Raw genomic sequence first — 26,036 nt, forward strand, 5'->3', positions numbered from 1 at the left:
TCTCCAGAAAACAGCGTCCCCCCAGACGTGACGTCTTCCACCCCCCAGGAGAGGGGCTCCAGGGTGGATCTGCCCCCAGCAGTTAAGGGGATGAGCCGTGGACAGAGCCGCTGTAGCATGCTGGATACTGCTGACGGTACTCTGCCACACACATACACGTCCATTGCTTAAATCTGGCTTTGTGTATTGGATTGGAAAAGGGTTTTGAAAAGCTGTAAAGACTCTATTTTAATCTATATTGTGATGAGTAATTTCTAGAACATATCCTTTAATCATAAGCGTATGAGTCTATTGGGTGGGTGTAAGGCCTGAAACAGTCCACCTAATTGAATATTTGTGGAATTAAAAGGTCCACCTTTTTTTAATCTTGTTTTATAGTTACACCTTTATATTGGTAAATAAATAACATGATTGTAAATAAGTACATAATAATGAATAATTTAATTGTTTAATTTTTCAATCACCTTGTCTCTACTTCTGGCTATCTACTGCTTGGTGGGTTGAAGTGTGGTGTCATCATTGATCTGCTCATGTTCATCAGAAATCAATATCATCCTCATTTCATGCACTGTGGTGATTGCTGCTAACAACAGTTATTTTTTTTTTCTTTTTTGGGTCCATTTATCCAATCCTGTCTTGCCTTTCATTAAAAAAAGGAAAGCAAAAAGGTAAATGTAAATTGGGGGGGCAGGTATGTCGACAAGGCTGTCAGCAAGCTCTCCTTTTTCCAACTTCCACCTGTCCTTCTGTCTTTTATGTTCGTCTTGTGTCATAGCACTAGAAGTAGCAAACCTCCTCTATCCTCTGATTCCCGCTAATTTGGTCCAAAGCAACTGTCTTCTGTAATAAATAAATAAAAGAAAAAGAAAATTTTAGAAACTACCTTTTCAATACCTTTCCGCTGGTGATTCTACTCCTGATCCTCTTGAATGTGAGTTTGTGGGATTCTGCCTGACTGAGATGTTGTTGTAGAGCTGTGGTGTGTGTGTGTGTGTGTGTGTGTGTGTGTGTGTGTGTGTGTGTGTGTGTGTGTGTGTGTGTGTGTGTGTGTGTGTGTGTGTGTGTGTGTGTGTGTGTGTGTGTGTGTGTGTGTGTCAAACGCTTGTATCTGTGCGCGTGTGTGGATTTGTCCGTCTGCCTTACTGACGGCCGTTCTTGTCGCTCTTTGTCCAGGTGTGCCAGTCAACAGCAGGGTGTCCACGAAGATCCAGCAGCTGCTAAACACGCTGAAACGGCCCAAGAGACCCCCGCTCAGCGAGTTCTTCCTGGACGACTCGGAGGAGATTGTAGAAGGTGAGACACAAATGTTTTGTTTTTCACAAATATTACTTACTGTAATGACCTGCCCATGGATTGCAATCACTGTTGCAATCATTGTTAAAATCTTAGATTCAAGATCTATAACCATACAAAAGTTGCACCAAATGCGAGTTAGGTAACACCCAAATTTTTATGCGTGAATGTTCAACGCAAATATTAATTTCCCTGTTCCTCAGTGCCCCAGCCTGACCCCAACACCCCAAAGCCAGAGGGCCGTCAGATCATCCCTGTAAAGGGAGAACCCCTTGGGGTGGTAAGCAACTGGCCCCCGGCCCTCCAGGCTGCCCTGGCTCGCTGGGGAGCCACCCAGGCAAAGAGCCCCGCCCTCACAGCCCTGGACATCACTGGCAAACCCCTCTACACTCTCACGTATGGTGAGCGACTCTTCCACTCATTCTCAAGTTTTAATGATGCCAGGCCTTTTTCGCATAACCAATAATTTGTTTTTACAAATATCAACAACTGTATTTTTACAAGTGATTTGACCTAGATCAACCAAATTTTTTATTTTTATTTTTTGCCTGCACAAAACAAGTCAAATTCATTCATTCACTTAATTTGCATGAACAAGACATTTGAGTTGAATTGTTGCATTAGAAGACAGAAAGACCTTGGTGGCATTCAGAGTTTCGGTGTGACCAGGATTTAGATCATACAGCATTTAAATCAGTATTCAAGGGTTTTTTGTTTTTTTCTCCATTTCTCTATTTATTTCAATTCATCAGGTAAACTATGGAATCGCAGTCTGAAGCTGGCCTACACACTGCTTAACAAACTGGGAACTAAGACTGAGCCTGTCCTCAAACCTGGAGATCGCGTAAGAGTCAAAGAGCCGTTCAGTATCCTGTATCCAGGTTAAAAACAAGTGATCTAACGTGAGAAATCTGTATGTCTGTGTCGTAGGTGGCGCTGGTGTACCCCAACAGTGACCCAGCGATGTTCTGGGTGGCGTTCTATGGCTGCCTGCTGGCCGAGGTCATCCCCGTGCCTATTGAGGTTCCGCTGTCTCGGCAGGTACAACCTGCATTGAGCTGTTTCGTGCTGCGTGTTAAACCAGTGCAGTGAAGATCTTGTAGGGATTCTTTAGCTACAGCAACACATTTAGAATAAGACACTGCAACAAGTTAATGAGGAGTGGGATCCTTGCCAGTCCCAGAAATAGTTCTTTGTTGTTTTCACCAGGGAGATCGGGAGGAACTGACGGCAACACGTGGGACTTGTGCGATATGTCATTTACTCATTGTCTCATCAGTATGTGCAGTTGGCAAGCTTGGCGTTCTCTCGTAGTGTTGTTCAGTACTACAAACTCCGCCCCAATGGTTCCTGTTCCAATCGTTTCACTATCCAAGTGGAACCAATATTAAAACTAAGTACCTCGTGTGAAAAAAGGTTTTTAAGTACCTGAAACTAAGTTCCAGGTTCCTGAAATATTTCTTGTCGTGGAAAATGGCCTAAAGTTTGTTGTTTATTTTATAAAATTAATGGTTCAAGTCTTCCAGAGCTCCTGCTGGTACTGGGAATGGTGAAAGAAGAACAATAATTTACTTGTTAAAATGTTGGTTTCTTACAAATCAGTTATGACATTTGTGAAAGCAATAAATTGCTTTAGACTCCAATGGCATCCCATAGGTGGCTCTTAATGACTTCAAAGCCGTTGTCTACATACTGTGACTTATTATTTAGACAACCCAAGGATTATGCATTCATTATACAACTGACATATTGACCAGAATAACACTGGGAAATGGATTTTAATTGTTTTTTTGCACCAAGGCCTCGCCTCATGCATCTCTATCCCTTGACCCTTGTCTCTCTGCGCAGGATGCAGGCAGCCAGCAGATCGGCTTCCTGTTGGGCAGCTGCGGGGTGGGCCTGGCGCTGACCAGCGAAGTGTGTCTCAAGGGGCTTCCAAAGACCCCAAACGGAGAGATCATGCAGTTCAAAGGTCAGCCCCCCACCCCCAGCGGTATCATCAAAACCAATACTGCTGAGTCATTCCCGGTCACCCTGCCTCACTCTCATTGGGACTCATTATACAGACTTAATAAAGAGAATACATCAATGTACAATGTACATCGCCCATCAATGTATATTATTGATGAGTCAGCTGTTTGCATTTGGAGTTATCACCAGGGATTTACTGGGATGGAGATATTGCATCATTTATCACCACTCCAAAAAAAAACCAACACTCTTAAGTGTCCGCTTAGAGGTATTTGTATCACCCTTGTTCTCCTCGCCAGTGTTCCTCAACGTTGGATCCGGGGACCCCCAGGGGTCCTTCAAGATGGTCCAGGGGGTCTTAAGCAAAATGATTGTTAAACTTCACCATCAGTTCATTTACAAGACCTTAGCACCATTAGAGAATGTACAATAATGACTGTTTTGATCACATTTTCACTATCATCTCTGTAACTATAGTATAGACAGGTATTGGATTTGGACTAAATCATATCTCACTTAAAGGAAACAATGAACAGTTCAACAATGAGACATTGAAAGATTTCTACGGGCACAGAAAGACAATATCTTATCACATGGGATCCCCGGCCTGATGCGTATCAAATCGAGGGCCCTTGATACGGAAAAGGTTGAGAATCACTGATCTCTGTGGCAAAGGGTTGTTGATGTCATTGTGGCCGTCTTCTCCAGGGTGGCCACGGATGAAGTGGGTGGTAACGGACACAAAGTACTTGACGAAGCCCTCCAAAGACTGGCAGCCACACATCCCCACCGCCAACACGGACACCGCCTACATCGAGGTGGGACTCGTCGTCTGTACAGAAGACTGCACGTACCTCTGCTTGTTTTCCGGTGCCCTTTTTGTATTGTTGAATTGGCTTTCTTTCTTTCCCACTCTCACCATCGTAGTATAAGGCCACTAAGGAGGGGACGGTGATGGGAGTAGCCGTGTCCAAGATCTCCCTCTTGACTCATTGTCAGGCCCTCACCCAGGCCTGCAACTACTGTGAAGGTGATGACCTCAAGCATTGCGAAGCTCAAATGAATCCTACTCAAAGATAGATGGAAGTGATGGAGAATCATCTGCCTGTATGTCTAAGATGCGTTCTTATGGAACCAGAATGTGTTTATTTGGCCGGGTACATTTTCATGTACAAGGAATTCTTCACGGTATGAGTTGGTGTATTGTTGTACAGTCAGTCACAGACACAGGCGACTAGCCTAAAAAAAGCATTGCTATTACCGAGTGGAGGAGGTGGAATATAGTGGTAAGCATAGCAAATGTTTTCTTCGTTGTTATCAAGTTTTTCTACTTATTTTAGTGTTGATGAAGATAGATTGCACTTCATTAATCCCTCAGTGTAAAGTGCGCCAGTCAAAGGTACACACATAAAAACAACACAGTGATGACAAATTAATGTGAGGAGATTTGTGGCTGTTTTTCATTTGTTTGGCTAAAGAGCAGATCTTTCCTAAATAATTAATCCTGCCTCTTCTCCAGAGCTCTGTTGTGGAGTGCCCTTTCACTAGAAGGTCTTGTCGGATGATTTATTTATCCACTCTACCTATTCCTTCCCATAGCCGGGCAGGTTCTACGTAAACAAACGGCACTTTAGCCTCTTGTCTCTGAGAAGATCGGCTCCCACAATAGAGTCATGATGGCTGATCGCAATTATAAAAATATTCGCCATAATGGGCCAGAAGGAAAGACTGTACTTAGAGTGTGACTGCACTATAACAAAATGTATTGTGTGTCCCCCCTTCTCAGGCGAAACGCTGGTCAACGTTTTGGACTGTAAAAAGGATATGGGTTTGTGGCACGGGGTCTTAACAGTAAGTGTCGATGTACACCAAAGTCAAAAATCCTTCCTTTCAGATGCTGTCAATTGCTCCCGGCATGTGTTACAACATTAACAAGGTGTGCATTTTTTATTCCAGAGTGTCATGAACAGAATCCACACTATCAGTGTGCCCTACGCTGTCATGAAAGCCTGTCCTATATCCTGGGTGCAAAGAGTCTACATTCACAAAGGTATTTTAGCTTTGCCAGCATGTTATTTTCCCGAATGATGAATACATGTAAGACAATATTAAGCTCATAAAAACATGGTGCAAGGGATAAATTATAATAATAATAATAATTAATAATAATGATGATGATGATGATAAATAAATAAATAGAGCTCAAACATAGACATTCTATTTTTAAGTCGAGCTCAATCGAAAAATCAGCTTTTACTTAGCTGTAGACTGTAATTTCATACTTTTGCACTTCACATTTCAAATTGAACGTGGAATGTTTGCTGCATTTCTATCCAAAATCTTTATTTTTTCTGGTTCAACATGCTTTATCAGACAACGTGCCCCCGCCAAGCTGCTTGTGATCGAAAAAAATTATTACAGTTTTCACTACTTTTTCTTAATGAATTTACATAATGCTGTTATGTCTATATAATCCATTATTGCTCCTTATTATCTCCTTGTAGCACGCGTGGCCTTGGTCAAATGCCGTGACCTCCACTGGGCCATGATGGCCCACCGCGACCAGAGGGACACCAACCTCTCCTCGATACGCATGCTCATAGTGGCCGATGGAGCCAACCCATGTGAGTCGCCTCCACCCGCAGGCTTAGAATCTATATATAAGGGGACAAAAACGGCGGACGTTTAATACGTACTGTTACTATATGACTGCATAGTTTTCCTCTGAAAGATGTGTGTGTCGTCTCTTATCAGGGTCTGTGTCGTCGTGCGATGCCTTCCTGAACGTGTTCCAGTCCCATGGTCTGAAGCCTGAGGTCATCTGCCCGTGTGCCTCTTCTCCTGAGGCGCTCACTGTGGCCATACGCAGGCACGTCTTCACTCTCATTATCTATTTGTTGTTGTAAACTATATTTTTAACCTGGCAACATCCAGATGATATGATGTGTTTTCCCTTAATTATCTGTTCTCTATTCCAATGCCAATCAATGTCTATTTTTTGTTGTTTTTAATATTGTCTTTCTAGCCTTCTATTGTGTTTTTGTTTGCTCTTTGGGTTTAAACGTTGTACTGACCCTTCCCCATTGGTGACCAATTTCAAATTATCTTAGTGAAGCTGCTATTGATAAGCCCTCTAGTAGGGATGCCACGGTGTGGAATTGTTCCCACAGATTAATTAACTCATGACGACACTAGTGTAATCGGACAATTTACAACGCGGAGTATCCCTATTATGCACGGGTGCTAATTATTACGGATGGAGGGAGACAGGTCCCGATCTATACCGGATCTAAGGTCTCTAAGAGCCTTCTCTCCTCTCCTGTGATAAACAGACTTTGCTGCGTGCACAAGCAGACATTTTCACTTTCACAGCAAATATTTTTTCATTTGATAAACGTCTGCGCCGATAAGTGAAAATGAACTAAATGTTTTTATTTTGGTTTTATTTCTATAACAAAGCAAAAACCTGTTGGGGCGGTGTGCAAGCAATGCAATTAATTTAGGCCTGAACACCGGGTAACACTGATAACTGTGGTAACCCTAACCTCTAGCTTCTAAAATTCACCTGCACCTTCCACGGAACCTGTTTCATTTACATCTGAACAGTAGAGCCTACTATATCTGACACTCACTTTGACTGCCTGGGCCACTCAAACAGTGGACCAACGTTGTTTAAAACAAAAGATCAAGTGGGGATCACACCATGACTAATGATGAGTGTTCATTAGGGCTGAACGATTTGGTATAATCTAATTGCGATATTTTAAACCAATGTTGTTATTTAATATGCAATTTTTTTTATTTATTTTATTTTTTTAAGTTCCTTATCTCCTGTATTATTCCCTAAACACAAGCAATAAATCATTTTATAGGATGACCAACACAAAAATGGACACAGTCAACATATAAACTGCTCTTTCCTGTAGGCCAGGCACACGTGTTATGATGAGATGAGATGAGACCAAATATTGACTCATTGATTTAACTTCAAGCCTTGTAATTGTTTAAATCTGAAAATTAACATTATAAAAATACGCAGTGTTTCAGAAGAAATGTAGTATTTTATTTATAAACAGCCCTATTGCGTAGATTGTGCAACATCATTTTTTATTTAATTTTTTTTAATTGCAGGCTTTGTCATTTGAAAATTGTGTTCTGTTAAATTGCGATGAGAGTTTGAATTAAATGAATTGTTCAGCCCTAGAGTTCATTTTGTTTGTTTTTGGCAGAGTTTAACCAAACTTAAAAAATTGGTCAACCAAACATTTCCCATCGTGTCCGGATGGAGGAGGTTCTGCTGTGTTAGTCTGCCTGCATAATAAGTTGATAAATCAACGGCTTGCTCTCCTCTTCAGGCCTGGTGTGCGCGGAGCCCCTCTGCCGGCCAGGGCCATCCTGTCCATGGGCGGACTGAGCCACGGGGTGATCAGGGTCAACACGGAGGACAAGAACTCTGCTCTCACTGTGCAGGATGTGGGCCACGTCATGCCTGGCGGTACAACTACGCACACAGACACACACACACTCACACACCCTCACACATAAAAGGAGTGACGTCTGCTGTTACTTTTTCTTCCCTCAAGGTTTCCTGTAATAATGTCCTGGTGTTTTTTTCCTGCATTCTTTCGATTCATTAATGTTCTGAGTCAGCAGTTTACAGTTAAGGATGTGGTATTGTTTTGTAATCTCTGTGTGTGTGTGTGTGTGTGTGTGTGTGTGTGTGTGTGTGTGTGTGTGTGTGTGTGTGTGTGTGTGTGTGTGTGTGTGTGTGTGTGTGTGTGTGTGTGTGTGTGTGTGTGTGTGTGTGCATTTCAGCTCTAATGTGCATTGTGAAACCCGATGGACCTCCACAGCTGTGTAAAACAGATGAGATAGGGGAGATTGTGCTCAACTCCAGAGCCGGAGGCACCATGTACTATGGCTTGCCAGGAGTCACCAAGAACACGTTTGAGGTATGGCTTCCTGTTCCTGAAAGTCTCTGAAAATACGCCAGTGCAATGATAAGGCACTGTTCAAGATTCAAGTTTTCAATAAGAAATCCCCACCTTCGCGCATTTTTATTTCCCAGCGTAGTGCAGGTTTGTCTCTGCAGTTTGTGTTTCTGTTACAACAGTGACACACACAAGATATTTTCCAAAGATGTATCGTTTGATGAATCAGTGCCATCAGTGCCATCAGTACCAGTACTTCCCATTTAAATGGTTACAAATGCTCGTCAAATAACACATCAACACAATGTCCACTTTCACATGCATTTTCAACTTGTGAAAATTGGATCAATTACACTCCATTAGAGGGAGCAGATCAAATATTATCTACATCAGGTAGCATCTTCTCTTGGACTGGAGTGTAAATCAGCTTTTAGAGTCTTGCATTAACTTAGTTGTGAAGATGGATGGATTTGAATATACAGTATAATATAAATGTATATGAATATGTGTGTGCGTGTGTGTGTGTGTTGGCATCTTTTTTCCAACAACCATTACGCTGAATTTTAACCTTTCGTTTTGAAATGTGTTGTTTAGGTGAGATCTCTGTAGTTCTGTCTGAGCTGCTTTGTGTTGTGTAGGTGATCCCTGTGAACCAGGCTGGAGCTCCTATCGGCGAGATCCCCTTCACTCGTACAGGCCTGCTGGGATTTGTCGGACCGGTAAGATTCAGAGTTCATAATTATATGAATTCAGCATGTTAAATTGAGACTTATTTATGTGTGGGTGGTGCACTTTGTTACTCCGTCGCGCTGGTGTTGCTACTGTCAACACTATTAAATGGATACACAGGAAAACTGAAATGCAGCCAAATGAGGAACCAGTCAAGACCTAATATGTTGACGCACACACACACACACACACACACAGGGCAGCCTGGTGTTTGTTGTTGGGAAGAATGAGGGACTGTTGACGGTGAGCGGTCGACGGCACAACGCAGATGATCTGGTGGCAACTGCGCTGGCAGTGGAGCCGGTCAAAACAGTCTACAGAGGAAGGTAAACAGACTGTCTGCATGTTTGGGAATGTGTTCATGTGTGTACATTTAATGTGTGTACAATAACATGAAGAATATTTGAATGATGAAATCAAACAAAGAAAAAGATATTAAATTATCTTTTTCCAATTAGAGAGGACAATTACTTCGACGGACATTTGGGCTTCTGTCATTTGAGGTGTTTTGAATCATAGATCCCTTGTCCCTCTTGTGTGTTGTTTAGAATCGCTGTCTTCTCAGTGACGGTGTTTTATGACGAGAGGATAGTGATTGTAGCGGAGCAGCGGCCTGACGCCAGCGAGGAGGACAGCTTCCAGTGGATGAGCAGAGTTCTGCAGGTAGACTGTATGAAGGGATCTACCCTATCTTAAATAGAACATTTGATGTCTTTATTTTTGATTTGGAGGGTTTTTTTTTGTGTTCATTGTTATTTTTGTGATGCACATCCAGTATGTATTAATTTTGTGTCACAATAAGTCACATATCTTTACCTGGTGTGCAGCACTCGATAATATATCATGGCCACCAGGGCTGGGGATTCTGTGGCCCATGGGTCTATTATGGCCCTCCAGTCGACATCACACGGCCCACTGGGTGTTTTTTAGATCTGATATAGTCATTATATTTTTTACACTTTGACAAATTAGTAGTTGTATATTATGTAACAAATATTTGTTAAACAAAATTCTGAAACCTTGCCTTGTCGAAAATTAAAAAACAAGCGTCCTCTTTTCTTACCTGATATGAAATAATAGTAATAGTCGTAGCTTTGCCATAAAGTAGGGGTGGAGCCGAATCCGAATATAGCACAAAAAGTGGGTTCAACAGAAACAGGTCTTTATATTCTTAAGTTTAATTCTTTGTCTTCTAAAAAATGCCGTTCAGACATTTCTTTTACAGTTAGAGGTGGGGTGCGTAGACATCCGGCACAAGCACTTCGCTTGCCCGCCGGCTCCACCAGAGCATGGAGCCAGAGGGAACGAGTGTGCAGGGAGAGGTAGAACGGGTGGAGAGGTTCCTTCTCTGGAGGCAGAGTGTAAGACAGGTTGAAAATGATCACACTGATTTTTAATAAATGTTATCAAAAATCAGTGTGATCACTTGGGTTATTTTGTCCGGGGATGGGTCCCTGTCCCGGGTCCGTCAGCAGAGGGAACGAGTCCACCCTGAAGGGGCGGGGAGAAGGGAAGGGGCTGGTCTCTGAGAACCAGGAAAAAAAACAAAAACGATTCAGATTGTACGTCCGTTGCCAACTGATTGTCCAAAGGATCGCATCTACACTGGACATAATGTACTAACCCTAACCTATAACATACTGTATCCGTAACAAGTCATCTATGTGGGAACAGACCCTATATGGAACCTTTCCATAAAGGAGGCTATGTGAGAATGATTACCTACTGCCTTTGCCGGATATTTTTTATCCAGCAATGTTATGGATTCCATGTGGGAAAGGGCCTATAGTTTGTTTATTTTATTTTTCCCAGGCTATTGACAGTATCCACCAAGTCGGCCTGTACTGCCTGGCTCTCGTCCCGGCAAACACCCTCCCGAAGACGCCCCTGGGAGGCATCCATATCTGTGAAACCAAGCAGAACTTCCTGGAAGGAAACCTGCACCCCTGCAACATCCTCATGTGCCCACACACGTGTGTTACCAACCTTCCCAAGCCACGCCAGAAACAGCCAGGTAGGCTGACGATGAAGTGGACCGCTCTACTGCTACTTGCTATTAGACTCATTGTGTTAGAGGAAGAGAAGTTGTGAAATGATTTGATCAAGTTGGAAATTTGTACATAATGAATTTGAATGAAGTTTGATACAATTAAATACAGACATATCCAACATTACTGATACATTACCTCATTCTTATCCATCTGGGTCAGAGTATTTTACAAATGCAATATTTTCTCACTTTTTTATGAGTGAATGAGCCAAAATATCTCTTTTGACAAGGGACAGTGGAGCTCATGGGAAATACAATCTTTCCAGGCTTTCCCAAAACATCCCTATAAGGCTTTGACAACATTCAAAAAATCAATAGCCCTCAGTGTATTGGCTTTGTCTTGTACAGTCGTTTGTCTGTATGGCTGACGCTTGTCTTCTCTCGTCTCTTCAGTGGGTGTAGGTCCGGCCTCAATCATGGTCGGCAATCTCGTAGCAGGGAAGAGGATCGCCCAGGCTACAGGCAGAGAGCTAGGGGTGGTCGAGGACCAGGATCTGATCAGAAAGGTAAGGCGTCACAGACCAAAAAAAGCATACTCATTTCGGAAACTAACCTCAGTCAACAGATTTGGGAGGACAAGCCAAATGTTCACTTTTGAAGCAATGAGTTACAAAATTGTAATTGCTATTGTATTGGTATCCTTGTCATTATTTAATTGGTTCTCAATACCTGAAGGAGGTAACATATCTGTGATGCAAACATAGACAATGCAGACCTGCCAACCTGCATGCATTTTGTGTACCAACCACGCAATTGTTGGTCAAAATACGCAGGTATGAAATGCCAGCTGAAATTATGCAAAAAAAATAAATAAATGATAATAATTATATTATTATAATCTAATTACGGAAAACAATCAATTCATACAAAACAATTCTCTACATTTATTGGGTATTTAAACCACATCGCTCAGATTGGACCGGGTGCTACCACCTGTGGTTCTGTAACCTCACCTCTCACTCACTCAACCACTGAGCGCAGCAGTACTTTATTCTCCAACAATGCTGCATTGATGAGGTAAAATGGTAAGTGGGGGAGTAATAATCAAGCACAAAAATGTGACATGATGATGTAATGTTAACATATAAAACGTGAGGTGCACCGATCTGCCGGTTTTCAGCTTGATGACCAGTGACCGACCGATCAGTGATCAAATATGCACACCCCATACTGTGCTCATGTACTGTACTGATAAAAAATGTTATGATACTCAAACCCGATATCAACGTAATGTCACATAGTTGCGTAGTTGGCACTCAAAAAAGAGAGAGAAAGAAAGAAAATGTTGCCTGTTTGGAGGTACCTCAAGGTAAATAAAGATCAGGTTAGTTATTTATCTATCGCCTGACAATATTCTTAACTGTGCAGACTGTTTCTATTGCTGTCACAACAGCGGAGCGTCTGCTCTAGTTGTTCCTAGTGCACGTGCTCCGCTCGTGATGAAAGGTTCGACTCTTTTTTTGAGACTGTTCTTGACAAGTCACTCAGTAAAACGAGTCGTTCGATTTGATTCAGTTGGTTTAATGCACGGTGAGCCAAGGAGAAGAAGTGATAAGAGTCAGCAATTATATTATAACTTTTTTTTTTTTTTTTTTTGCAATGATTGCAATTTAATTTAGAATGGTAAGTACCATATAAATATAATAGAAAGGTATATTTGCACTTAAAAGTGAAAGAGACTTTCATTTGAAGTTTAAACTGGATATTTCCATGTTAGTTATATGTTGGTTCCTACTTAAACTCAGTGAGAGGTTGCATTATACTGAAACTTGCTGACAGTCCCATATTATATTTTATTGGAACTCAGTGACCGTTTCATGTTCTATTATTGTTCCATAGTGAATAATCTTCTTCTTCTTTTGGCTGCTCCCGTTAGGGGTTGCCACAGCGGATCATCTGCCTCCAATACCTTCTGTTCTGCGCATCTTCCTTCCTTACATAGTGAATAAGGAACAATAATAAACAGTGTCAAAATCACTAATCTCACTATTGTGGTAACTGAAAATTGCAACGGTAGTTTGTATGTACAGCTGTCCTATCATGTGAGCGTGATCAGATCACACGATCACATTTGTCATTGACGTACAACAGATCTACCCAAGGAGACCAAATGATAAGAAATTTGATTTCTCTGATCATGAGTATAAACTCTGAATGATCGGATGACAATGTCAAAGGTATTTAACAGGTAATGTTTTATTATGAACATACAATTTTAATGAAAAACTGAATTGCCCAAAAGAAGGCATCGGCAGGTCAGACTTGAAAAAACAGAAATCGAAGCGGACAAGGAAATTGCAATCAGCGCATCTCTAGTATGTTTGGTAACTTTATGAGATTATGCATTTCAAGGGAAATATTCCAATGAGATATATTTGTACACTGTATACAGTTAGCCGTAGTAGATCGCATACGTTCGTTTTTTTACGTCGTTCTTTGCATAGGCTCGTTACAAGAAAACTATGGTGTGAATAACTGATGGATATAACTAATTTAGCTGCAGTAACTCAAACACTACAGAGACTCCCTGTTACACTGTGATGGTACTGAAAATATTTTCCCAAGGTTGGCAGGTCTGGACAATGCATATCATGTCAGAAAATAGAGTTGTGTTTAAAATGTAATAATGCATCAAATTTTGTATATAACAGCTATACACCTTCTAAAGACAATCCCAATAAGCAGATGTGTTGTTAATATATTATAATGCTGAGACAGTAGCTATCAAGGAAAATGGCCTTCACCCTCAACAATGATTCCGTGATTGTTCTGCCTCTATTCTCCTTGGGGTGAACTATAGCTCTGTATGTGGCCAACAATAATGGTAAGGCTCTAGTTTGGCCCCATGTGCTGTTGCTTCCGCTGCTTCTGTCTTACCAGATGTGCTTCTGTGGCTGTGAGAGTCCAATTTGCCACTGATCCAGCTCGGCCTGACCCTCAGTATCACTGTCTAAATTAGCTTCTTGGTCAGCAGGGGTCCACACACTAAATGGATAATTAGACTATTATATTACACGATTTAGGCTTCAGTTGTTTTTGCCCCATGTTTATCTATATTGTATGCAGTCAAGGTTTCTATATTGAGAAGAGACTAGTTGCTTCACATAAAAAGACCATTTAATTGTATACTGTGGTCGGTGGTCACAACATTATTTTGTTACAAATCCCATATTTCATACTTTTTTTTTTAAGCTGGTACTTTTTGAGAAACAGCCTTTCAATGTATATCCGTGGGGGGAAAAATGTTGCACTTTCCATTCTGGGACTTCACCTAAGACAGATGTTCTTTTTGAATTACCACTTTAATAATGTATTAGAAAGCAAAGTATAATGACCCATATGGGGTCAATTAGCATTTTAATCAACCCCATTTGTGTGCACCTCTGCTTGCTGCATTAAATAGCTTTGTGTTCTGAAGCTCCCATGCAAAGCATGGCCTAATGAGTGGGCAGGACAGTTGGTCTGCATGATATGCTCACGTTATATGTGCCGCAGATCCACTCCACTTTCTATCAAAATACGGTCTCTCAAATGTAGAGAGTGGATGGTCTGTGTGCAGGCACGTTTGTGTGTGTCCACAGAACATCACACTAACAATTATTTTTTATTAATTAATTTACTTTAGTTTTTACTGTGCTGTCAGATGTTGATTTCCTCTCACCTGTGAAGGCCTCCCCTGGTGTCCCGTACTCCACCTAAACCCTGTCCTGTGGACTTGATGTTTCTATTTTTATTGTTGTTTGTATGTATGGTCTTGCCTATCCTATTTGTTAACAGATGTCCCTCTTCCCAGGCATTATCTCTTATTGTGCTTATCAACACCAAATGCAAAGCTAGAGAGAAGTACAATAAATTCCCTACGAGGAGTTGTATCACTATTTACCTACTAGTTTCAATGTATAAGTATATAACCCAAAACCACTGGGAAAATTAAACTAGGGTTGTTTGTTCATTTGATGCCACTATCCATAGCTTAAAAGAGTAATAATGTCTACATTTTGCAGAAAAATATTAATTGACATAGAACATTGGAACATAAAAAATAAGTTTGATGGTTAATTTGCACTTAATCACTGATGCAAAGGCACCTAATCTAACGAGTTTACAAAATGATTGCGATTAGCTCAAATAATTACAATCAGATGATTTTGTAACAATTGCCACAGCTCTAAATGAAACCATTGTTAAGAAGATAGTTATATTGGTACATTTCTATTTCAATATTCCAAATGTTCCAAATTCTTAGCCCTGAGAACAATTTATGGTCTGCAGACAGGAAAAGCTACACTTGCATCAGCATCATAAGTGAGATCATCATAAGTGAGATGATCTCATCTTTATCTCATCTTTTATTTTCCTTAAAAAACATATTAATTCACTAATACATAATTTGAAGTGGCTTTTTCTGACGAGACCATGAACCTCATGGAATATGAAGTATTTATTCACAGAGTTACGACCACTTTTCTGAAACTCCTTGTTGGGATAGAATTCAAAATAATTTTTCGCAGTAATGTCAGCCATTTTGGCCGTAGCCGAGTTGTTTTCACTGCCTGCTATAATAGAGTCATGTGATTGGTTTGATGGGCAAAATAAAATGGACTGACGGGGTCTTCTCTTTGTTTCTTCAGCACCAGTTCTTGTCTGAAGCACTGCAGTGGAGAGCCCAGACCGATCCAGACCATGTCCTCTATGTGCTCCTCAACGCTAAGGTGGAACCCACACCTACATAATCATAGATCCAGTCTCTTACATAAAGTACAATACATCTCACAATAGCCATCACAAAGATAGTTATAATCAAGATGCAAATGCAAAGTAAACTTTTTCCAAATTCATACTATACTGAATAAGTTGTTCACTGTTAGACGTTTAATGGAATTTCCTCTGTCATACTCTTTCTCCTCTAGGGGGTAGCAGTGTGCACAGCCACTTGTGTCCAGCTTCACAAGCGAGCCGAGAAAATCACGGCTGCCCTAATGGAGAGGGGGGGCCTCAACACAGGAGACAACGTGGTGCTACTCTACCCTCCAGGTTAGCCGGCTGTATAATCACACCACACACACACACACACACACACACACACACACACACACACACACACACACACACACACACACACGCACCTACTCCAGTTGCAGATTTCTCCAAATATACATCTTTACAGCTACCTTCACACATGCACTGCGACCCTGAAATTATCCGGACATTTACCCAGAGGAGCTGGGAGCTGTATGTGCGAACGCAAATGTCTGAATCCTTTGGACCAGACATTACCCGGACTTTACCCAGACAGCACCCTAGTCCAAAATTCACCTCATGTCCGTTTTAGTGGTGTGTGTGTGTGTGTGTGTGTGTGTGTGTGTGTGTGTGTGTGTGTGTGTGTGTGTGTGTGTGTGTGTGTGTGTGTGTGTGTGTGTGGAGCAGGTGATTGTCCGAAGCATTCACAGCGAACCAGGGGGCGTGTCGCGTTGCGTGTTGATGATGTCGCTATCATGCGCCAGTTATTTATCTTCATGCACGGGGCGTAGCTGCGTCGTACTCCTTTCTACTTTCCTTTGTGTTCCTTTCCACTCTTTCGTTTATATCACGTCCAAATACATGGATGATCAACGCCAAAAAAAAAGACAAGTCGGTAGCCTCGTCCGTCGTCTTCGCCGCGCTCAAACTCCACAGCGCCATTGTCGTTGCAACACGTCCTGCCTCCCGCGCACTCCGCCCAGGCTCCGCCCCTCCTCTAAACCAACCGGAGCTTTTCCAGGCAGTGTGAGCGTGTCTGACACGGATAATCTCCGGTTGTGTGCTACACACGTGGAAGGACATGATTGTCCGGATGTTGTCCGGAGTGCATGTGTGACAATAGCTTACTTCTTCGATACACACTACTCAAACTTTGAGCAATGTTTGGTCACAGTCAGTAATTGTCTTCTGTTTGACATTCGTCCGTAGGTATCGACCTGATAGCTGCCTTCTATGGCTGTCTTTATGCGGGGGTCATTCCTGTGACTGTGAGACCCCCCCACCCTCAGAATCTGGCTGCTACCCTCCCCACCGTCCGCATGATCATCGATGTGAGTGCGCTGCGCGAGACGCAACACAAAGACGAAAACAAGAGGAATGATTTTCCCAAAAGCAAAATAGTTTGAGTTGTTTTTCTTCACGCTGGATTAAACTTAAATATCTTCTCTGTTCACATGGGTGACTAAGTATCCTTGAAATTAACTAGTGTTGTAGTGTCTCAGGCACAGTGATGTTGTCCCTACCCCTCTCTGTGCTTCTTATCCCTTCACTATACCACATCAATGCTTCTAATTCCTTTTTAACGCACAGAGGCATTTAATTAGGGAGCACTGAAGTACAGTATTAATGGTAAAACTCTGGGACATTTTTGGCTCTGACCATTCTGACAGAGTCGAGCGGAAAGGCTCATTTTTCTTGTTTGTCATTGTTGTGCTGCCCCTGTTTGTGGGAAAAAATGAGTGAAAGAACTTGTGAAAAGAAGAAGAAATGTGTCCTACTAGGATAGATCATCTTTCTACTTACCAAATGTATGTACATTATCCATGACTGGCAATCTGCACATGTATATTTGTATGAAATATGAATACAATATGGTGTTCTGCAGGTGAGCAAAGCAGCTTGCATCCTCACCACTCAACCCCTCATGAGGATTCTCAGGTCCAGAGAAGCTGCTGCCAGTGTCAACATCAAGACTTGGCCCACCATCATTGATACAGGTAGCTAACACTATTGAGCTCCATTTAACTGGGGCTATATATTCACAAGTCGCTCTACTTCGCAGTGATATTTTTAGCGGAGCCTGAGCCACGGCAGTGTGCGACGTGAAGTGACTGCTCTACAAAGCAGCAAAGCAGGGCGTAGAGTGGCTCTCATTTTTATCATTCGAATAATAACAATGCACATGTTTCATTTCCAACTCATTCCAATTCTATAATAATTAATGGAGTGTTATTCTTCTTTCACAGCTATAAAACTAGTCGGCGTATGAGTCACATGTTTTGATGCGCAATTCTAATTATGATTAGTTCAACTGTGAAACTAATCGAGGGGAAGTCGGATGGTCGTTAATGGGGTATTGTGTAAATGCTTTGAACAGCAATCTGTGATTCCAAATGAATGACTGGAGCTGTTTCATAACTTATGGCGAGATATTATGTCCTCTACAATACGTGCTTTAACTTCGTCTTAAAACACTTAGTGTCTTGGGCTCAGTGGATTAAATAAAGATAAGCCTCCTGTTCCGCTCCTTGCAGATGATCTTCCCAGGAAACGGCCTCCTCAGATCTACAAGCCGCCCACAGCGGAGATGCTGGCCTACCTGGACTTCAGTGTGTCCACCACGGGAATGTTGACTGGAGTCAAGGTAGTGACACACATGTACATCACTTCTCTATGTGGATGAAATCAGGTGTGGACCACGCCCCCCTGCACGCATTTTGTGTACCAGCCTCACAGTTCTTGGTCAAAGTGCGCAGGTACGAAATGCCAGCTGAAACTATGCAAAGAAAATCAATCGGTCAATACAAAACAATACCGTACATTTATTGGCTATTTAAACTACATCCCTTTGATTGGTCCAGATGCTATGACATTTGTTGTGGTTCTGTAACCCCTCCTCTCTCACTCACTCACTCACTCACTCACTCACTCACTCACTCACTCACTCACTCACTCAACATCCGCTGATGAGGCTTAACCCTGCATTGCTGAGGTAAAGTGGGATGTGGTGTAGTAGTAATAATGAAGCACAAAAATGTGATTGTAATGTTTTGCATATAAAACGTGAGATTCACTGATCGATCGCCCGTGAACGGCCGATCAGATATATTTTCAGATTCTGTGCCGGTCAAATTTGCAGGCCCGATACAGCCCTCGTGAACTGTACTTGTAAAAATGTACTCAAACCTGATACAACGTAATGTCACGTAGTTGACGCTCAAAAAAGAGAGCAAAAGAAAGAAAATGTCAGCTGTTTAGAGGTGCTTCAACGTAAACTAAGAAGATTAGATGACATTATTCCAACATTGAGCAGACTATTGAGTCACTCAGTTAAACGAGTCCTTCGATTTGATTCAGGGGGAGGAAGGTTCTTCACTGGAAGAGGAACTTCCAGTGAACAAGAGCGAGAAGAGTCGGTCATTTATTATTATTACCTTTTTTTTGCAATGATTGCAATTTAATTTGGAATGGCAAGTACCATATTGATATAATAGAAAGGTATGTTTGCACTTAAAAGTGAAATAGACTTTGATTTTTAGTTTGAACTGGACATTTCCATTTTAGTTGTATGTTGTTTCCTACTGAAACTCAGTGGGAGTTCCAGGTTTAATTCTACTGAAACGTGGTGACAGTCCCATACTCTAATAATGAAATTAATAAACAGTGTCAAAATCAGCAATCTCACTATTGTGGTAACTGAAAATTGCAGCAGCAGTCCGTATGTGCAGCTGTCCTATCACGTGAGCATGACCAGATCATGTGATGTATTTGTCATTGACGTACAGCAGATATACCCAATAAGACCAAATGATAAGAAAATTTGATTTCTCCGATCACGGATATAAACTCAAAAAGAATGGAGGACAATGTTAAAGTTATCTAACAGTCAATGGTTTATTAGGAACATACAATTGAAGGAAAATCTGAATCTGCCAAAATTTTTGAATCAGCAGGTCAGACTTCAGAACAGAAACACAGAAATCAGAATCGGCCAAGAAAATTGCAATCGTTCCATCTCTAGTTGGTAAACATGTTCAGTTACTTTGAGATGATGCATTTCAAGTGGTATACCCTAATGAAATTAATTAGTATATACTATATAGTTAGCTATAGTAGCTTGCATATGATGTGATTAGCCTTGTTAGGAGACGACCACAGTGTGAATAACTGATGGAGTCATTAAGCTGCAGTAACTCAAACGCCACGGAGGCTCCCTGTTCCACTGTTGTGCTACTCAAAGTATTTTCCCAAGGTTGGCAGGTCTGCAGTGGTGTTGTGGTATTTCTCTTGCTAGCAAGTCGTGGCACACATATCAGGGTAAAGCAGAATAATGATAACATAGAATAACAATTGGACATGGATCATAGTCAAAGAAATTACCTTTGTGATATGTATATTTTTTTTGGTCGTTTTTATTTCAAGCCACACATGGTAAAGAGTAATTGTTTTTACCCAATTTTAGTTGTCAATGAGTCAGAAATGGCATGTAGTAATGTAGATCTCTGCAAGGCATTTTTACATTGTGAGTACAAGGCTAAAACATGGGAGTGGCGCTAACAAAGTAAGTTGGATGGATAGTAGCATTAGTGTATGAAATATGAATATGAAATGTATATATATATTTTTGTTTTGTTTTCCCTCAGATGTCCCATGTGGCAATCAGCACACTGTGTCGCTCCATTAAGCTCCAGTGTGAGCTGTACTCCTCTCGCCAAATAGCCATCTGCCTGGACCCGTACTGTGGCTTGGGCTTTGTACTGTGGTGCCTTTCCAGGTAACACACACACACACACACACACACACACACACACACACACCACACACACACACACAGTCTAACAGTGCATACACAAACCGGTAATGGCCCTTTGCCTGGAATTGTGCTGTTAATTTCAAACATTTCATTTTGTCCTGTGATGCATCTCCAGCTGCCTACAGTATAGCCCGAACGCACACAAAGTGAAACCTCAATTTCAGGTTTCGATTTTTTTACCAATTTTGATGTTGCCGTTGTCGTAACGAGCTTGTTTGCGGTGCAGCGTCTACTCAGGTCACCAGTCCATCCTTATTCCTCCGCTGGAGCTGGAGAGCTCTCTGCCGCTGTGGCTGAGCACACTCAATCAGTACAAGATCAGAGACACGTTCTGCTCCTATTCTGTCATGGAGCTCTGCACCAAGGGCCTGGGAACCCAGACGGAGATACTCAAGGTGAGGGTGATGCATGCACGCATGCCCACACACACGCACAGACCTGCAAATGCTGCTGTGAGCCCAGACCGATCAGCGTCTGATTGGTAGATGCTTTGCAGTCTCTCTTCCGAGCGATGGGTTCTACATAAATAAGGCAGGAAGGGTATGAAATCTAGGAACATGTTACAAAACTCAAAAATGGAATCAAAATCAGAGAGGCATTGTTGCTTCATAGCATCACACATATTTAATTGCCAATACATATACACCACTATTGTTTGGCTTGGCTTGTTTTATTTGACTTATTGTATTCCTCTCATCTCTGTAGTAAATTATGTTTGTTCCCAAATGCCGCGCGTGCATTTCAGCATTTTATCTCATCAGGCCGGGCTGGATTGAAATCCAATTTCCCATGAAAATAACAATCTATTTTTGTATCAATATATTTCCAGGCTCGAGGTCTGAATCTGTCCTGTGTGCGGAGCTGTGTGGTGATAGCGGAGGAGCGACCTCGCTTGGCCCTCACCCAGTCATTCTCCAAGCTTTTTAAAGATCTGGGTCTGTCGCCACGAGCCGTCAGCACCGCCTTTGGCTCCAGAGTCAACCTGGCCATCTGCCTGCAGGTTGGTGCTCTTGTCGTGTGTTCATACTCCAGGATATGCACACTGACTCTCTCTCTCTCTCTCTCTCTCTCTCTCTCTCTCTCTCACTCTCTCTCCGTCACTTACTTGTGTTGTGCCTTTATCTGCATCAGTTGCATCTGTTTATTTAATTTAAATTTGGATGAGATTCAACTTTTTTTTTAACTTTTATTTATTTATTCAATGTGTTGCTTTTTTTTTTTTTTCTTTTGGGAACTTTGTTAATTAAATTTTTTATTTATTCAGTCCACTGTACTGGTTTTGAGTCTGTACGTCCAGTCATTCACACACTAATTTCCTTGCTATAATCTTGACTGTTATTGTTCCTCTGCGTGTGATACCATCACCAGGGCACCGCTGGTCCAGACCCTTCCACTGTCTATGTGGACATGAAATCTCTACGCCACGACAGGTATGCGAACATGATTCCTGTGGACCATGTCTCTAAAATAGATTTTTTTTTTTTTTTTTTTTTATGTTTTTAAAAATCACTGCTCCTGGACAAATCTCTTCAGTTATAATACTTCTAACCGCCATTGAAGCTGTATACAGTGATTAAAAACGCTTACAGAACGGGCGCCGGGTCAACTCATTGTCGCCCTGCCTGTGTTTCAGGGTGAGGCTGGTGGAGCGGGGAGCACCACAGAGTCTCTCCCTTATGGAGTCAGGAACCGTAAGTATTGGTTCTTCTCTGGAACCAAAATTCAACTGTCAACTCCCCGTATATTATTAAGGGTTGTGGAGGTGGTTGAGATTTAGCTCTCACACCCATGCTCTCCCTTCAGATCTTACCAGGGGTGCGGGTGATCATCGTAAACCCAGAGACCAGGGGGCCCCTCGGAGATTCCCATCTCGGGGAGGTGAGTGGGCACTTTGAGATTCCTTCTTTTTCTCTGTTTTTGATGGAAATATATGTTATGGTTTGGATGAACATGCCTCATACTCATGGAACCTAGTGCGCGTTGAAGATTAACTGTACTAACGCTGTACACTAAAAATGTTGTTTGTACATAATGTAATGCAATCTTTTTTCGTCCTTACTCTTGTATTCTATGTGTATGTGTGTCTAATTTATCAAGTCATTTTCAGCGGTATTTTAAATTGAAAAACACTTCCCCGCTAGCACATCACGCAAAGATTTTCAATTTCAGAGAGTCTAAACCCATATTTCCTTATTACCTTTGTCTGTGCCCCAGATCTGGGTGAACAGTCCTCACAGTGCCAGTGGCTACTACACCATCTACGGGGAGGAGAGCCTGCAGGCGGACCACTTCAACACCCGGCTGAGCTTCGGGGAGCCGCAGACCATGTGGGCCCGGACCGGCTACCTGGGCTTCGTCAAGAGAACCGAGCTGCTGGACGCCACTGGGGGTGCGTGTGTGTGTGCGCGTGTGTGTGTGTGTGTGTGTGTGTGTGTGTGTGTGTGTGTGTGTGTGCGCATGCGTGTGCGTGTGTGTGTGTGTGAGTGAGAGATTTGGATAGCGAACTGGTGAAAATCTGATAAACCTGTGCATTGTAATATGGCTCCAAAGTCAGGCTTTCTACCTCTAGAAGTTTATGGGAGCATCTCTGCCATTTATGGAGTTGATTGGATTTTTGTTTGTTTATTTAAAGGATCCCCTTTAGCTAGATGGTATGGCAATCGGATAGTCTTCCTGGGGTTCACACCTGACATAATGTACAAAACACATTACATGATAAACATTCAAATTACATGAATATACATTAAATTACATCAATTTACATCAATATAAAAATAAAACAAATGCAACGCTTACATTGATATGAAATTAAAAAAAAAAAAAAAGACATCCATACACACTTCAAGGCCAGCAACATTGAACATACATTTAGATAGAAAAACGAAATCAAATTTAATATATAGATGATATTTAAAAATTTGAATTACAACTTGTCAACTCATGAAGCGGAACCAGAATATTAAAATTAGCACAAAGTTATAACTCCTATTACTACTGTCATCTGAAGGCCAATAGATGCCTCTGCATATCCTTTTTTTAAAGAATGATTTTATTTTATTTTTTTATAAGGCGGATATTAAGGGGTAAATTATTCCAGTTTGTTATGGCTCTGTAAGTGACAGTTTTTAGTATTAATTAGTCCTCAGGCAGGGTACCACAATATGAGTGTTGCCAGCATATCTGGTGTTGTGTGTTATTGCGGTAAACTATTTGGCTGAATAAAAATGTTGGGTTCTTTTGAGCCATGTGGCCATGCCTGATGAAATCCTTTGCTCAATGGTGAGCCATGAGAGGCTGGAGTGCAACTTTTCGGTGCTAGTTCGAAATAGAGCAGCCCAGAACAAGTCTAGCAGCCCTGTTTCGTGTGACTTGGCACAAAATGAACAATTTAGAAACTTAGCACAGCATGTGCGATCGTACATAAGGACAACACTTTCTTGCCACTGCAATGCCTCGGCCCATTTTTCTAACAACTGTATTATTGTGCTCAGTCCATGATAGGTGAGTGTCAAGGACGAGGCCCAGCGATTTAGCTTCGTCCATCTGTTGTATGGGTTCATCAGATATGGCTAGCTCTCCAATTTAGGCTTGGAAACCAATTTGTGTTGTGACCCAATGACAATACCCTTAGTTTTAGATATATTTAAGGCTAATTTATTTGTTTTGATCCAATCATTCGCTGCATAATATACGGTAGAGTCGTCAGCCTACATTGTTATACCTGCAGCTTTCACAGCAGAGGGCAAGTCACGATTAATAAAAAATGGGAATGGGAGTGATCCCACAACAACTACAATTTGATAGGCTACTGTTGTAAAACATCTTGAGGAAAGATAACTCTTTCAACAAGGTAGTTGCAGACGGGCGAAAACCACTTGAGCTTTTCTGAATTCCGAGAATTCACATTTTCCTCTTACCGCCTTCCTTCCAGATCGTCATGACGCCCTGTTCGTTGTGGGTTCCTTGGATGAGACGCTGGAGTTGAGAGGCCTGCGTTACCATCCCATCGATATTGAGACCTCTGTGTCCCGATCCCACCGCAGCATCGCAGAGAGGTGACACTGTCGCCGGTTTATGTGCATGATCAGTAATTAATGTGTTGGTTAGTTGCTCCGTCAGCCCTGTTTTCCACAACTGCCTCATTCTTATCCTAATACTTACCTGCTTCCCTGCTGCTTGGTCTGTTCTAGATGAACCCCAATAACTTTATAGTTACCTTCATACTCACCTCTCGAGAGATATGGAAGAAAATCCTTGTGCTCACCTGTCTGGAGTTCTTTGCAAAAATGCAATGGTTGGATTTATTCCAGTACGTAATCACTTACCTTGCTATCTCACCTAAACGGTCATTACAACAGCCGTAGAATCATGTAAGTTCATAAGCTGTCCTATTTCTAACCTCTACTTACTACCTCTGCCCTACCTCCATCAGGGGGCACAACGTTTTACCGGGGTTGCATGCAAGGCCTTCTTTATTTGGACATTTAAAAAAATTGAAAGTGCACTTTAATCTTAAGACGAGTGTTTTTCATCAAAATTTGTGTTCACTACTGATTGTATCATTTGTTACGAAGCAGAGTCTGTGGCCTCATGTCTGTTATGCTGGGACTCCTCGATGTGGGTCAGGGCTCTGACCGACGCTCTTGCTCCACAGTGCTGTGTTTACATGGACCAACCTCCTCGTGGTGGTCGCCGAGCTGAGCGGCTCGGAGCAGGAGGCCTTGGACCTGGTGCCGCTGGTCACCAACGTGGTGCTGGAGGAGCACCACCTGATTGTGGGCGTGGTGGTCATCGTGGACCCAGGGGTCATCCCCATCAACTCCAGAGGGGAGAAGCAGAGGATGCACTTGCGAGACTCCTTCTTGGCGGACCAGCTGGACCCCATCTACGTGGCCTACAACATGTGAGCGCTGCGCACAGACTCCTTCAATTTGAAAAAAAAAAACAAAAAAAAAAAACAACAACGAAAGACAAACAGAAAACTGAGCCAGGCTCTAAAAACCGGCCTGAGTGAGACAATTTCAGTCCATGTCTGGTGACTTCTCCTTAGAGTTAAGAGGATTGTACTTTTCTTTTGATAAGACACATATCCCTCAAGCTTGGGGGCGTAGGCCTTCATTTCACTCTTCCACATTCACCGCTCAGTGATTTGAGGTTTTTTTTTTTTTTTGTTTGTTTTTTTTTCTTTTTTGTGTCAGATGTTATTTTACATGGTTTTACCACAGTTTGAACGCTTTTTTTGTCCATTCCTGGGTGTACGGCCGAGCCTGTGCTCTGCATCCCTGCGTGCTGCGCTGCTCTTCCCAGAGGCTCAATGAGATCCAACCAATCAGAAGAGCTGGACCCTTCCCCATGCACTTTAAGTTCTTGCACCTCAGACTCCGTTTCCCGTCTCCGAGGAGAAACCCCCTCACCTCTGCAAACACACACACACACACCTTTGTTGGGCCACAAGATCAAATCCACATCAGTATTACGTAGGGTTGGGCCGGTGTAAATATTTCCAAAC

The 26,036-nt window shown here is 42.1% G+C and overlaps 1 protein-coding gene across 1 annotated transcript in view; it reads left to right on the top strand.

The window, feature by feature from the left end:
* Positions 1-25,622, top strand: part of dip2ba (disco-interacting protein 2 homolog Ba) — a gene marked incomplete at its 5' end in the record, with an annotated part of 58,744 nt that extends 33,122 nt beyond the window's left edge. The window contains 33 exons of the mRNA XM_080015547.1: positions 8-136; positions 1,174-1,293; positions 1,497-1,694; positions 2,046-2,137; positions 2,224-2,334; positions 3,142-3,265; positions 3,973-4,082; positions 4,192-4,294; positions 5,051-5,115; positions 5,221-5,314; positions 5,769-5,888; positions 6,019-6,133; positions 7,620-7,759; positions 8,080-8,216; positions 8,834-8,914; positions 9,123-9,250; positions 9,473-9,587; positions 10,737-10,938; positions 11,368-11,480; positions 15,606-15,686; positions 15,885-16,008; positions 16,924-17,045; positions 17,600-17,711; positions 18,249-18,358; positions 20,358-20,488; positions 20,754-20,922; positions 21,357-21,527; positions 21,896-21,957; positions 22,161-22,218; positions 22,331-22,405; positions 22,742-22,916; positions 24,459-24,582; positions 25,182-25,622. Coding sequence (XP_079871673.1) covers positions 8-136; positions 1,174-1,293; positions 1,497-1,694; positions 2,046-2,137; positions 2,224-2,334; positions 3,142-3,265; positions 3,973-4,082; positions 4,192-4,294; positions 5,051-5,115; positions 5,221-5,314; positions 5,769-5,888; positions 6,019-6,133; positions 7,620-7,759; positions 8,080-8,216; positions 8,834-8,914; positions 9,123-9,250; positions 9,473-9,587; positions 10,737-10,938; positions 11,368-11,480; positions 15,606-15,686; positions 15,885-16,008; positions 16,924-17,045; positions 17,600-17,711; positions 18,249-18,358; positions 20,358-20,488; positions 20,754-20,922; positions 21,357-21,527; positions 21,896-21,957; positions 22,161-22,218; positions 22,331-22,405; positions 22,742-22,916; positions 24,459-24,582; positions 25,182-25,434 — 4,064 coding nt within the window. The 3' untranslated portion in view covers positions 25,435-25,622. The remainder of the gene's footprint in view (positions 1-7; positions 137-1,173; positions 1,294-1,496; positions 1,695-2,045; positions 2,138-2,223; positions 2,335-3,141; positions 3,266-3,972; positions 4,083-4,191; positions 4,295-5,050; positions 5,116-5,220; positions 5,315-5,768; positions 5,889-6,018; positions 6,134-7,619; positions 7,760-8,079; positions 8,217-8,833; positions 8,915-9,122; positions 9,251-9,472; positions 9,588-10,736; positions 10,939-11,367; positions 11,481-15,605; positions 15,687-15,884; positions 16,009-16,923; positions 17,046-17,599; positions 17,712-18,248; positions 18,359-20,357; positions 20,489-20,753; positions 20,923-21,356; positions 21,528-21,895; positions 21,958-22,160; positions 22,219-22,330; positions 22,406-22,741; positions 22,917-24,458; positions 24,583-25,181) is intronic.
* Between the last annotated feature and the right edge of the window lie 414 nt (positions 25,623-26,036).

This window comes from Zeus faber (genome assembly GCF_960531495.2).
Source record: "Zeus faber genome assembly, chromosome: 15".
In the NCBI taxonomy this organism is placed as follows: domain Eukaryota; kingdom Metazoa; phylum Chordata; class Actinopteri; order Zeiformes; family Zeidae; genus Zeus; species Zeus faber.